At 39.2% G+C, this 13,509-nt stretch overlaps 1 protein-coding gene across 1 annotated transcript in view; it reads left to right on the plus strand.

Moving 5' to 3' along the window:
- Positions 1-13,509, plus strand: part of LOC127632445 (interleukin-1 receptor accessory protein-like 1-B) — a 443,487-nt gene that overhangs the window by 218,066 nt on the left and 211,912 nt on the right. The window contains exon 6 of the mRNA XM_052111029.1: positions 8,729-8,797. Coding sequence (XP_051966989.1) covers positions 8,729-8,797 — 69 coding nt within the window. The remainder of the gene's footprint in view (positions 1-8,728; positions 8,798-13,509) is intronic.

Raw genomic sequence — 13,509 nt, forward strand, 5'->3', positions numbered from 1 at the left:
TTAAATGGAGGGCGAACTGGACTGAATGTAACTTTATGCAGGCCAAATTGTTTTGATTTGTTAAGCTTTGATGTACCCATGGATGGAGAGTTGTAGGATTAAAATGCAGAAGAATTGCAGAAGAATTGCAGCAATATGACTTGGATCTAGAAATGTTGTTAAGGCTTTGCCAACAGACTCTGTAAAGTTCATTTTCTCTGTATTGATCATTTATTTCCCATTCTGACACTACTCACCAACCTGTTTCATGTATATATGTGTTAGATTAGTTTTATATTTAGAATAGTAATACAGTTTGTCTGCATTCAAAGATGAATGACTGTAGTATATTTTCATTAATAATATCATCCCTGTTTCTAAAAGATTTCTCTTCAAATCTGTACCTAAATATGTGTGATATTATTTTCAATAAGCCATGAGAAAAATATTACTCCAATAAGTGAATGTTAGAAATGAAAGTCTTCTAAACGATAGCAGTGCCTTTTCTCTCCGTCTTTTATTGAGTCGTGAATGAATCAATACAAAGTAATGAAACCAACGTTGGCGAGCAAAGTATGCATCTCCCCTTCTCCTGGATAACATACAAATATATATGACAATACTGAAGGGAGTACACATCTCTAAACCAATAGAAATAGACATTACCTCATAGATAACAATTCCATATGGCGAAGGCTCCAAGTTCCATGGTAGCCTGCCGGACCTGTCCATACACAATCATACAAAGTACATGCAGACACAATGTATAGACACAAAGAAAGAGAGAGAGAGAGAGAGAGAGAGCTCCATGCTAACATAAAACAGATGTTTGATAATGTATTCAGAATGGAATGTCTCAACTCAGCATTTTCCTCTTGGACAGAGCTGAGATGTAAACCTATTTCTAACAGTGAATTAATCATAATTCACTTACTAACGCTAATTCCTTATAGTAGAAATTGTGAGCGGATACAACAAGACGTTGTATTATGATTTTATTGGTGGAGAATTTTATTGAGAAAAATAATCAAATTATTTATAATTTATCTAATTTATAATGGTTGTCTAATGTGACTAATTTCATTATAAATTTCCTTACATAATAAGGTAGAATAAGGACAGTTTAATTGAATTCCTAGCTCACACATACTGTTCCTACATATAATGGTGGAGGTACACGAGCACTTGTTATGCACAGACATGTTATTTGAGCTAATAAAGTCCTGTGCCATCTTAAAGTGAACATAACACAAAGTAAGGTATAAAATCAGTACCGCCGCTCCCTGTACACATAGGGCACCAACTCTCTAGGGGGGCACCATCTTCCCAAGCACAGTGCTGCAGCACACTAGTGTGTCATGAAAGATTGTCATGTGTGTAGTGGAAAATGATCAGATTCCACAAAATAAATGAGGGTTCTGGGCTGAGACAAATTTTTCAAAATGTTTTCCTAACAGTGCGATTCAACTTTGCAAGAGGTTGCATTGATTGTGCTGTGTTGTTTTTTGTTCCGTATAAGAAATATCAAACGGCAAATGTTCCAAACACGAAAGGAAACAGCTTTACTCGGATCAGTCAGCGCTGATCAATGGACAGATCAGTGCAGAGACGTGCATTTACATGTGGACCGGTGTCGAGCACTCAGCCGCACAGATCATCATAAACAGAGCTGCGAGAAGCACGGGCTGGGTCATGAATTCGGTATCGATTATTTGTTTTAAACCTCTATAAAAGCCCATAATGTGTCGATGATTAAACCAGTTTAAAATTATATTAAAAGGCTCCAACATACTAAACAGCATTGAAAAGTAATAAAGGAGAAATATGCACATTGAACAGACAGGAATTGTAAGATTTCAATCCACACATCACAGATATTAAAAATATATTTACCATGAACTTATAACAATATAATAGTGAGAGAATACCATTTCATTTCTGGATGTGTTTTTCTTATTTTTATGGTTAGCCTACTGCTAATCATGCTTTTACTTTTGGTTACTATGATCTTATTGCAAATGCCACAGTTAAACTATGGATACACTGGAACTTTGCATCTGTGTAAAATCTTTTCTAATGCCCTCTGATTGTAGAAAAAGACTTTGTTTGTCTTCAGATGACTGTATTTTAACCGTGAAATCGTGAAAGAAAACAAATTTTCTTTCAGTTGGACCGGTGTGACCAACTCAAGTGCTGTTGCGACCATTTGTAGAATTTAACACCTGTGCTAACACTCTTGATTGTTAGTCTGGAGTCATGCAAATAAATAGATAAAAACTCAAATATTTGCTGTGCAAGAATTAATTTAAAAGAACAAATCTAAAAATAAGAAAAGATCCAAATTTGTTGTTTTATTCTTTACACAGTTAGCACTCTTGCCACCTGTGATCTCATTATACACCGTACATATGTGACTTGTGTTATTTGCATAGCCGAATTTCAAACATTAAGATTAAACACGCAACTAAAATGGAAAGAAAACATGGAAGTTCTTGAAAAGGAAGCTATCAACGATGGTTATGTGGGACAGTGGGATAGAGGTGTGCCATGGGATTTATTTAATTGTAAAAAGTGTGCCGTGGCAGAAAAAATGCTGGGAAACAATGCCTTATGGGACACCAGAAACTCCACCAGCTGCCCTTACTCGCACATTCTACATTATCCAAGGACTCGGTAGCGGTCACTGAATACAGACGATCGTGTCGCACTCACACTTTCACCTCATGCTCGCACCGCATCAATACTTTTTCTTAGGGTGGCAAATGCCACCCTATGCCACCCTGGTCGATCTGCCTCTTGCTGTAAATGCTTTGACGATATTAATGTACAAATATCTGTTATGTCATTTAAGCACCTTAAAACTAAAAACTGAGAGAGAAAGAGAGATAGAGGATGAGAGAGAGAGCGAGAAAGAGAGATAGAGGATGAGAGAGAGAAAGAGAGAGAGAGGCTGAAATTCTCCCACAGAATTATGATCACAAATATCCAGCAGTCAGTCTCTCTCTCTCTCTCTCTCTCTCTCTCTCTCTCTCTCTCTCTCTCTCTCTCTCTCAATCCAAGCAGAAATGGGATTTTTGATGAATGATCTGGAGCTTTACATTTCATCAAATTTCTCACACTTTAAATCCAACTTCACAGAGAAGAAAATGAGGGTGACGCTTTGTAACAAAGGTTCGTTGTTGGGTGGAGAGGAGGAAGCTGGGACTGGGTGTACACTCCAGTGAATTTTAATGTTCAACTTAAACACAATACATATTCAAACATACACAATACATATTCAAATTCAGGTGTACAAACAAGGACACAAACACGCACACATGTGCCATTGTCTCCTCTCCTTAAATACTCCCTCCGCTCCTCTGTAGTGTGGCACACAGGTGGCATTCGTTCACCTCTTATCTTCACGGCCTCACTCTGCCCAGTCCCTGCTCGCCACATACCCCCATCGCCGAACTGACTTACGGAGTTACCATTTCTACGGAGGGAGTGTTGGCGCCTCAGCCACCTCGCTGCAGAATGGTGTCCGGATACGACCTGCGTGTGCCTGGGAGCAGGAACAGGACGAGGGAATGGAGAGGGGGAGAGCAGAAAGAGGGGCTCGCCGGTCCTGGAACATGCTGTCAAATGGTCCCAATCAGCTGCACTGCCTCCTGGAGGACGGCAGCGGCGAGGACTCCATGACAGCGCATACTTCCTCCTTCCTGGTTTTGGCACCAACGTAACACATTTTTGTTATTGGGTGTAAAGGAGTAAGCTGGGACCAGGTGTACACTCTAACGAATTTTAAGTCAAGTCAAGATTTGATTTTAGTGCACATTTAAAAGCAACAGAGTTCCACTAAAGTATTGTACAATAAAATATAAAACATATAAAACAACAGGACTCTCAGTCTGGCTGACCAATGGTGTGAGTTTGGGGTAGGACTCACTGTTTGTCTGACCAATGTTAGACAGCTGGAGTGTACTGGACACACATTGCATTTGCAAATCTGTTTGATAGTGCTAAAGAAAGTACATAAAATGACATAAAGATATTAATGTATTTTCTCTTTCTCTCTTAAAAACTGTTTTTTTTTCTTCTTTCTTTTTAGTTTCTTTCTTTTGTAGTCTTTCGTGTCTTCCTGAAACAAAATAATTCATACATATGAATCAAGTAATAGCAAATGTAGTAATTTATTATTATTATAAATATATAAAAGGTTTTTCTTTTAGGGTCTGGGTTATCTATAATTAGCTGTTTATAGAAATAATATTAGTCTCTGATATGTGTTCAGTACTGACATGAGTGCAGACAAGAGAATTTGATTGATTCTGAGGGTAAACTCATCGTTCCCCCTCGTGATTGGATGAGCCGTGTATTGAATATACATTCAAATATATATTAATGTGCTAAGTTGCTTGGAAACAGTAATCTAACTGAGTTATACTGATGAACTGTATTACTTAGTAAAGTGTACTACTTAGTACTTATAAAAAAAAAAAATGGCGAACGCTGGCGCATCTTGGCTGCCGCTGCCTATTTTTCTTTTTCTTTTCTTTTAAATTTTTCGAACTTTTCTTTTAATATCTTGTTGATCAGTTTGTGCAGATTAAGTTCGGATATAAGCTGAACTCATGGTGAACTTTAAGCTTCCACTGTGGATTATTCTTTCAATTATGGTCTCTACCATCACAACCCAGAAAACACTGAAGTACTCACCTAATGAGTTGTGCCGACAACGAGCATCGGTGCAAACAAAACTGCCGAGAAGTCTCAAATTTCATCGAGACATTCTCCTTTGGCGACCAAAATACATCCACCGTGGCTCTCGGCGAAACTACTGCACTTCCGATGAGGAACAGGCCGGGTCTATCAATTCATTTTGGACTGCTGGGCTACGAGCTTGGAAGAAGAAAGGTTCCGATCGGCGTGATAGTGTGTTAATTCCACTGGTAAAATTCGTCAAGGGATCGTGCAACACTTTCCACAAGTTTGCCTCCTACAATGTCCGTTCCATCACCAACAAAGGCCTTTTGATCAGTGATCTTATTATTGACCAAAACTTGGATTGTTTGGGTCTGGTTGAAACTTGGCAACAACAGAACGATTTTTTCCATTTAAATTCTGCTACTCCACCTGGATTTGGTTATCTGTCAAAACCTCAAACTTCCGGGAAAGGGGGTGGTCTTGCGTTGATCTACCGCGAGTCTCTTAAGGTGGAATTACTTAATTTACCAGAACAGCCCTCATTTGAGATGTTGGTCGTGAAACTTCACGGCCACACGCCCACTGTTATTGGTGTGCTGTATAGGCCACCTAAGCCGTCAAAGTATTTTAACCATGAACTTTCAACTATTTTAACAATAATAAATGAAATGTCTCCCCACATCATCTTGATGGGGGATTTTAATATCCACTTTGATCAAACTGAAAATGTATCTACAAGGGATTTTAAAGCAACACTGGACTGTTTTGGGATGACCCAATATATTGGATTCTCAACTCATTCAAAGGGACATACACTTGATTTAGTTTGTTGTGCAGGCATTACTCCATCTAATATTCACTCGTCTGAATTGCCGGTTTCTGATCACAAGGTTGTCTTGTTCAACGCTACATTGACACTTAGAAAATTAAAAGTGAATAGAATAATGTCATACCGTAACATTAGACATATAAAGAATGATGATTTCATGGAATTAATTACCTCATACCCAAGCCCTGCTGCCACTTCTGTGCCCTCGGTCTTAGTAGGCTACTACAATGACTGCTTATCTACAGCACTAGCCCCTATAAAAACTAGGTCTGTTTCCTTTGCCCATACTGCTCCATGGTACACACCAGAGCTACGTCAGCTCAAGGCTAAAGGGCGACGTCTCGAGAGGCTCAGCAACAGGACAGGACTTACAGTTCAAAAACAAATGTATACTGAACATATTCTCCACTATAAAGATATGCTGAATACAGCTAAGAATATCTACTACGCGAATAGTATCAGTGCGGGTGAAGGGAAAACAAGGAAACTTTTCTCAACAGTGAAAAGGTTACTGAAACCTCCGGATTCAAATATCAATAACCTCTCTGGTGATTACTGCTCTGCTATTCTTAAATTTTTTGACTCAAAAATCTCAAAAATGCATCAACAACTGGCCGTGGCGAATATCACACCGGCTGCATTGCCAGCAGCATTTGTGATAAATTTAGCCCCACCTGCTGTTTTTAGTAACTTCAGTCTTCCAACTGAGGAGTCTATTTTTGAGCTCATCACTAAATCAAATTGTTCGACATGCCACCTGGACCCCATCCCCACCTCCCTTGTGAAGACCTGTTTACCTGCCTTAGCACCACTGATAACCTCCATTATCAAATCATCTTTGTCAACTGGCATAGTTCCTGCATCACTAAAAGCTGCGATAGTTAGACCCACATTGAAAAAACCAGGACTGGACTGTAATAATCTTAATAATTATCATCCTATATCAAACCTGCCCTTCATCTCCAAAATACTCGAGAGAGCGGTTGCAATCCAGCTCCAGACTTACCTTTATGAGAATAATCTTCTGGAACAATTTCAATCTGGGTTTCGTTCACGTCACATTACCGAGACAGCCCTTGTCAAGATCACTAATGATCTTCTCCGTGCAGCTGATGCTGGCCTACTATCCATTCTTATTCTCCTTGACCTCAGTGCCACCTTCGACACAATATCCCACCAATTGTTGCTTGAGCGGCTTGAAAGTATAGGAGTTTGTGGTACTGCCCTTAAGTGGTTTGCGCACTACCTGACAGCCCGGACATATTGTGTCAAAATTGAAGATCATCAGTCAGAGAGCTCAGTACTCCAACATGGAGTTCCACAGGGGTCAGTATTGGGGCCACTTTTGTTCATCATCTATCTTCTTCAATTAGGAAATATTTTCAGACATCATGGCATTCACTTTCACTCATATAAAGATGACACACAGCTTTATGTATCTACTAAGCCCACTGCCACACTTTCTCTAAACACCCTCAATACCTGTATCCACGATATCCAGGCATGGATGACTACAAATTATCTACAACTTAATAATAAAAAAACTGAGCTATTGCTCATTGGCACTCCAACCACACTCTTAAAATCCAACCTCTCATTAGTTTCCATCTGGGAGGATGTCATACCAGTTTCAAAACAGGCAAAGAGCCTTGGAGTTATTTTGGACAGTACCCTTTCATTTTCCAACCACATCAATAATGTCTGTCGGACGGCTTATTTTCACCTCAGAAACATCTCCAGACTGCGTCCCTCACTTTCGCAACACTCCACTGAAGTTCTTGTCAATACCTTGGTGACCTCTCGGATCGACTATTGCAATGCGATCCTGCAAGGAATCCCCAATAAATTACTTCACCGGCTTCAACTTCTCCAAAACTCAGCTGCACGCATTATTACCCGTACCAAATCTATTGATCATGTCACACCCCTGTTGATTCAACTGCACTGGCTCCCCATATCACAACGAATCAACTTTAAAGTCTTGTTAATGACATTCAAGGCTCTGCACAACCTAGCCCCCTCGTATATCACAGAACTACTTCAGATTTACATACCCACGCGCCCACTCCGTTCATCATCAGCAGGATTATTGGTAACCCCAGACATCAGACTGTCCACAATGGGAGCAAGGGCCTTCTCCCATGCGGCACCAAAACTCTGGAATTCTCTTCCCCATCATATCCATGCCATAGACTCCATTTCGCAGTTCAAAACCACTCTGAAAACTCATCTTTTCAAGTCAGCCTATAAACTTTAAGAACCTCCACTTTTCCTCCATCAGCATTAGCCTCTTGGATGTTTTCTTTTTTTTAATTTATTTTATTATAATTTTCGTTCTTTTAATAGCTAATATTTTTTTTATTAAAATTTTTTGTTGTAAGGTGATCTTGGGTGGTTTGAAAGGCGCCTAAAATTAAATGTATTATTATTATTATTATTATTAGTGGAATTTTTTTTTTTTAAACTAAATTAAACATGTTTTTCAAGTATCTAACTAGACAGTATATTGAATATTGGTATCTTTTATAATATTGCTGTCACTGCTGCTTTATTAAAGCAATAAGCATGCATTACAGTGATTTTGCCATGTTTAGTGACATGCAACAAAGAGGAACACACATTAGATGTAGTCAAATCCATCACACGCTGTTCGGTTATAAACAAGACTGACATCACATTCTGTAACTGAAGTGACTCCCTTATGTCAGAACTTACGACTGAACTTTAAAAGTGAGTTTAGTTGATATGAACTGTAAGAACAGATAGTCAACAGCTTGAAGATTTGGAAAAGCCCGTTCCCTTTGAGACACTTTAATTTAGTCAACTGAATTTAATTCAGTTTATTTGTATAGGGAGTTTTACATACATATTGTTGCAAAGCAGCTTTACAGTAAAAAAGATCATTAAAAAGAGAAATATATAAAAACACAAAAGCACTGCATTATAAATTCTAAGATGTCATATAGATGCAATAGAGTCTATAGATGAGGAGGACATCTTTGCAACTTTTGGCTAACACGTTATTTAAGCAAACACACATCATAAACACACGTGTGCACAAATATTCAAATGAACAGATTCAGCCATGCAGTATTAATGACAGTCTTGACTAATTTGGGGAAATATTTGACCCTGGATAAATGTTCTTGACATGTGTGATTCTGCTGCTGAGTCACATGGACATTTCTGACATCCAACTGATGATCTGATTTATTTGTTTATTTCCTTGTACAGCACCGTTGACTGACAAACCTCCGAAGATCCTTTATCCATCTGAAAATCAGATCATGGATCTGCAGTTAGGTAAGAATGCTGCTTTATTACCATATTATGTGCTTTTATTCTGGAACCATCTGAGTCATTAGCCCTCATTGTGATGTGACCTTGTGCTCCTCTTTGTGTAGAAATGTCATTTGATGATTTGAGGTGTGTGTGTGTGTGTGTGTGTGTGTGTGTGTGTGTGTGTGTGTGTGTGTGTTCAAATGATGGCACTGTGTTTGATCACCTGTGTAATGTGTCACAGTTGCACCTTTGTAGGACAATAGCGCTTTTATTCGGCACATTTTAGAGACATGAAACATGAATGACAGTTTTTACAAAGACTAACCGGCACAGATCACTGTAGACTTTGTGAAAATAAACTACTTTTTCAGAGTCCAAAGACTATTTACTATGTATTAGGGCTGGTAGATTTAACGTGCTAATTTCGTCAATTATTTTATTTATATACACTCACCTAAAGGATTATTAGGAACACCATACTAATACTGTGTTTGACCCCCTTTCGCCTTCAGAACTGCCTTAATTCTACGTGGCATTGATTCAACAAGGTGCTGAAAGCATTCTTTAGAAATGTTGGCCCATATTGATAGGATAGCATCTTGCAGTTGATGGAGATTTGTGGGATGCACATCCAGGGCACGAAGCTCCCGTTCCACCACATCCCAAAGATGCTCTATTGGGTTGAGATCTGGTGACTGTGGGGGCCATTTTAGTACAGTGAACTCATTGTCATGTTCAAGAAACCAATTTGAAATGATTCGAGCTTTGTGACATGGTGCATTATCCTGCTGGAAGTAGCCATCAGAGGATGGGTACATGGTGGCCATAAAGGGATGAACATGGTCAGAAACAATGCTCAGGTAGGCTGTGGCATTTAAACGATGCCCAATTGGTACTAATGGGCCTAAAGTGTGCCAAGAAAACATCCCCTACACCATTACACCACCACCACCAGCCTGCACAGTGGTAACAAGGCATGATGGATCCATGTTCTCATTCTGTTTACGCCAAATTCTGACTCTACCATCTGAATGTCTCAACAGAAATCGAGACTCATCAGACCAGGCAACATTTTTCCAGTCTTCAACTGTCCAATTTTGGTGAGCTCTTGCAAATTGTAGCCTCTTTTTCCTATTTGTAGTGGAGATGAGTGGTACCCGGTGGGGTCTTCTGCTGTTGTAGCCCATCCGCCTCAAGGTTGTGCGTGTTGTGGCTTCACAAATGCTTTGCTGCATACCTCGGTTGTAACGAGTGGTTATTTCAGGCAAAGTTGCTCTTCTATCAGCTTGAATCAGTCGGCCCATTCTCCTCTGACCTCTAGCATCAACAAGGCATTTTCAGCCCACAGGACTGCCGCATACTGGATGTTTTTCCTTTTCACACCATTCTTTGTAAACCCTAGAAATGGTTGTGCGTGAAAATCCCAGTAACTGAGCAGATTGTGAAATACTCAGACCGGCCCGTCTGGCACCAACAACCATGCCACACTCAAAATTGCTTAAATCACCTTTCTTTCCCATTCTGACATTCAGTTTGGAGTTCAGGAGATTGTCTTGACCAGGACCACACCCCTAAATGCATTGAAGCAACTGCCATGTGATTGGTTGATTAGATAATTGCATTAATGAGAAATTGAACAGGTGTTCCTAATAATCCTTTAGGTGAGTGTATATTTATTTAAAAAAAAAAATCTTCCTAAAACTTAGACACGATATGAGAAAGGTGTCCCGAGTTGCAGGGTAGGAACAAACCCAGACACTTTTGTACAATAAGTGAAACTTCACTAATGTTTTTCCCCACGGTCTGTGGCTACCATTGGCATATTTACATTTTCAGGAGGATTCACGCTCGACTCAACTGCACATCCTCACACAGAAACTGATTGTGTGAAGCAGTGCACGCTTATTCATTGTGCGCGACGCATGTCCCGGCCATTATAAACACGTGACTGAATTTACTGTACGGAGAATGAAGGTTCTTCATCAATGCCGTATCTCTTCGCATTGCACAAAAACGGTAATCTGAACACGTTTCAAAAGCGAAACCACCTGAGAGAGACCCAAAGTTTGCACGATAGAGACTGAAGGACCTGGTCGTTCAGCAAACTGCAGACATTGTAGAGACTGAATGATATTCAGAGAAAATAATAGTTTTATGAATGAGTAAAAATGATAAAAAAATGTCAGCAGTCAATATGTTTAATATCTGTATGTATAGTGTCTAATAATGCATTGGTAATGTACACTTGGGTTCAATTCATATCAAACTTTATTGGCAAGAGAAACTTGTCCATTTGATCCTATGATTAAAAAATGGCATCTAGAAAACAGCAGAAGATTTTGCCCAAATTGAAATGACAACATGTGCACTGATCTTATGGCATGTACACATATACTTGTATAAAAGATGAATACCTGTAAAAATGGGGGTCTGGGTACCTCTGTGAGTACTGACGTTGACTATCACTACTGGAGTCATGAGTTTAAATCCAGGACGTGCTGAGTGACTTCAGTCAGGTCTCCTTAGCAACCAAACTGTCACGCTCAACAAGTCACGTGATAAGATGCGCGGATTGACAGTCTCAGACGCGGAGACAACTGAGGTTTGTCCTACGCCACCCGATTGAGGAGAGTCACTACACCATCATGAGGACTTAGAGCACCTCACACGGTTCTACACCAGCACTGTAGAGAGCATCCTGACTGGCTGCATCACTGCCTGGTACGGCAATAGCACCGCGCACAACTGCAAAGCCCTGCAAAGGGTGGTGCGAACTGCCAGAAAAATCATCGGAGGTGAGCTTCCCTCCCTCCAGGACATATATACAAGGCGGTGTGTGAAAAAAGCTCGGAGGATAATCAGAGACTCCAGCCACCCGTGTCATGGTCTGTTCTCACTGCTACCATCAGGCAGGCGGTATCGCAGCATCAGGACCCGCACCAGCCAACTACATGACAGCTTCTTTCCCCAAGCAGTCAGACTGTTGAACACTTGATCTATCAGCATCAATAATCAGCACTGCACTTTATTCACCTATTATCTCACACTGGACTGTCAACATATTCTCCTCAATATACTACTTCATATATATATATATATATATATATATATATATATATATATATATATATATATATATATATTCATATACTCCTACTTATTGTATTGTATATTGTGTATTGTATATTGTGTGTATTGTTTACTGTACATTGTATATTATTATTGTGTTGTGTAAGTATGTGTACATTTGATATGTAAATTGTGTTGTGTACGTATGTTGTTTATTGTAATTGGTATATGTCTCGTCACTGTCATGACTGCTATGTTGCTCGGAACTGCACACAAGAATTTCACCTACTGTTGCACTTGTGTACATGGTAGTGTGACAATAAAGTGATTTGATTTGATTTGATTTGACACTGAGAATTGAGCGTTCCAGATTGGGGAGAAAAAGGAAGAAAATTTATACCTGTAAAAATGTGTTTAACTTTTCTAAAAAATAAATGTAAAAAGTACTTAAAATATTAAATAAATTTAAAATAAATTATGACTAACCAATTTCTTTCAAGTTCTTTGAGACAAAGAATAAAGTAAATAGATTTATGAGGATTTTTTTAAATGTTTGTTGTAATATATCATGTACCATAATTTAATTGTGATTAAATGTGTTTAATCAGAACAAGTTGTGATTAATTAGGAAAAAAAATATTGAAACAACTACATGGCGGATGTACAAAAGGAAGTCCCGCCTTACAGGTAAACGAGCCAATCACCTTTTTAATACAAACATCGCCGTCAGTCAACTCGAGAATGGAGCGTCTTCCAAATGTCTCACCAGGATCAAATGTCAAATTGAAGGATCTTATGTAGTTTTATTGTTGTTGTTGTTGTTATTGATGTAATATTGTACTGATTTCTATTGTATGTCTTGTTTTACTTTGATTTTGCCATGAAAATAGCCATTGATGCTGGCCTGGTGACACGTCGTGGCTAGGACACGGCACGGGTATCAAACACAGGGCGCGTCAATGCGGTTCCGGTGGCAGACAGTACACACAAAAGTTTTTCCCTTTCAGAATGAACAACGCTAGAGTAAATTGTGTGATGATCAAGTGTTGTCAGTTTGAGCCGGTTTAAGGTTCAAGTCTTTAAGCACGTCTCTACAGGAGTGAATATTCCTGCATTGGATGTTTGTGGTTGGTCGGCTTGAGTTGTTTTTCTCTTAATGAAAGTGGCTGAAGGTTTTGTGTGATCATTTTTGGCTTGATATGATTAGAGGATTTTGTATTAGGAAAAGCAGTTTATGAGGGTAAAACACAAACTATCGAGAACTCTTTTTTTCATTCAAGGTGGTTTATGTCTAAATCTTTACTGTTTTCTGAAGGCTTTTGTTGCTATACCACTAAAGACCTGATGAATGAAGTGTGTGAGGTGAAATGTAAAATATTCTATGAATTATTATATGGGATTCATTTAATTTACCAGCAGCATGGACTAATGGGTTATGGTTAGGTAGTTTATTAATGCACACTTGCTGTCATGTACACAAATCACTCTTTTACTTTTAAGTTATCCATTGAGCCCAACAACAGCAGATCTTTATTCTGTTGTTTTGTCCACTGCGAGTGTCCTTTCTTACTTCTGGTCTAATAACTGTGGCGCTCGCTTCTGCCTGTGTCATTCTTAAGAAGCACCTCTAGCGTTTTGTGCCAATCGTGACCCCTGACATTCAG

The sequence above is a fragment of the Xyrauchen texanus genome, chromosome 39, assembly GCF_025860055.1.
Source record: "Xyrauchen texanus isolate HMW12.3.18 chromosome 39, RBS_HiC_50CHRs, whole genome shotgun sequence".
Classification (NCBI taxonomy): Eukaryota; Metazoa; Chordata; class Actinopteri; order Cypriniformes; family Catostomidae; genus Xyrauchen; species Xyrauchen texanus.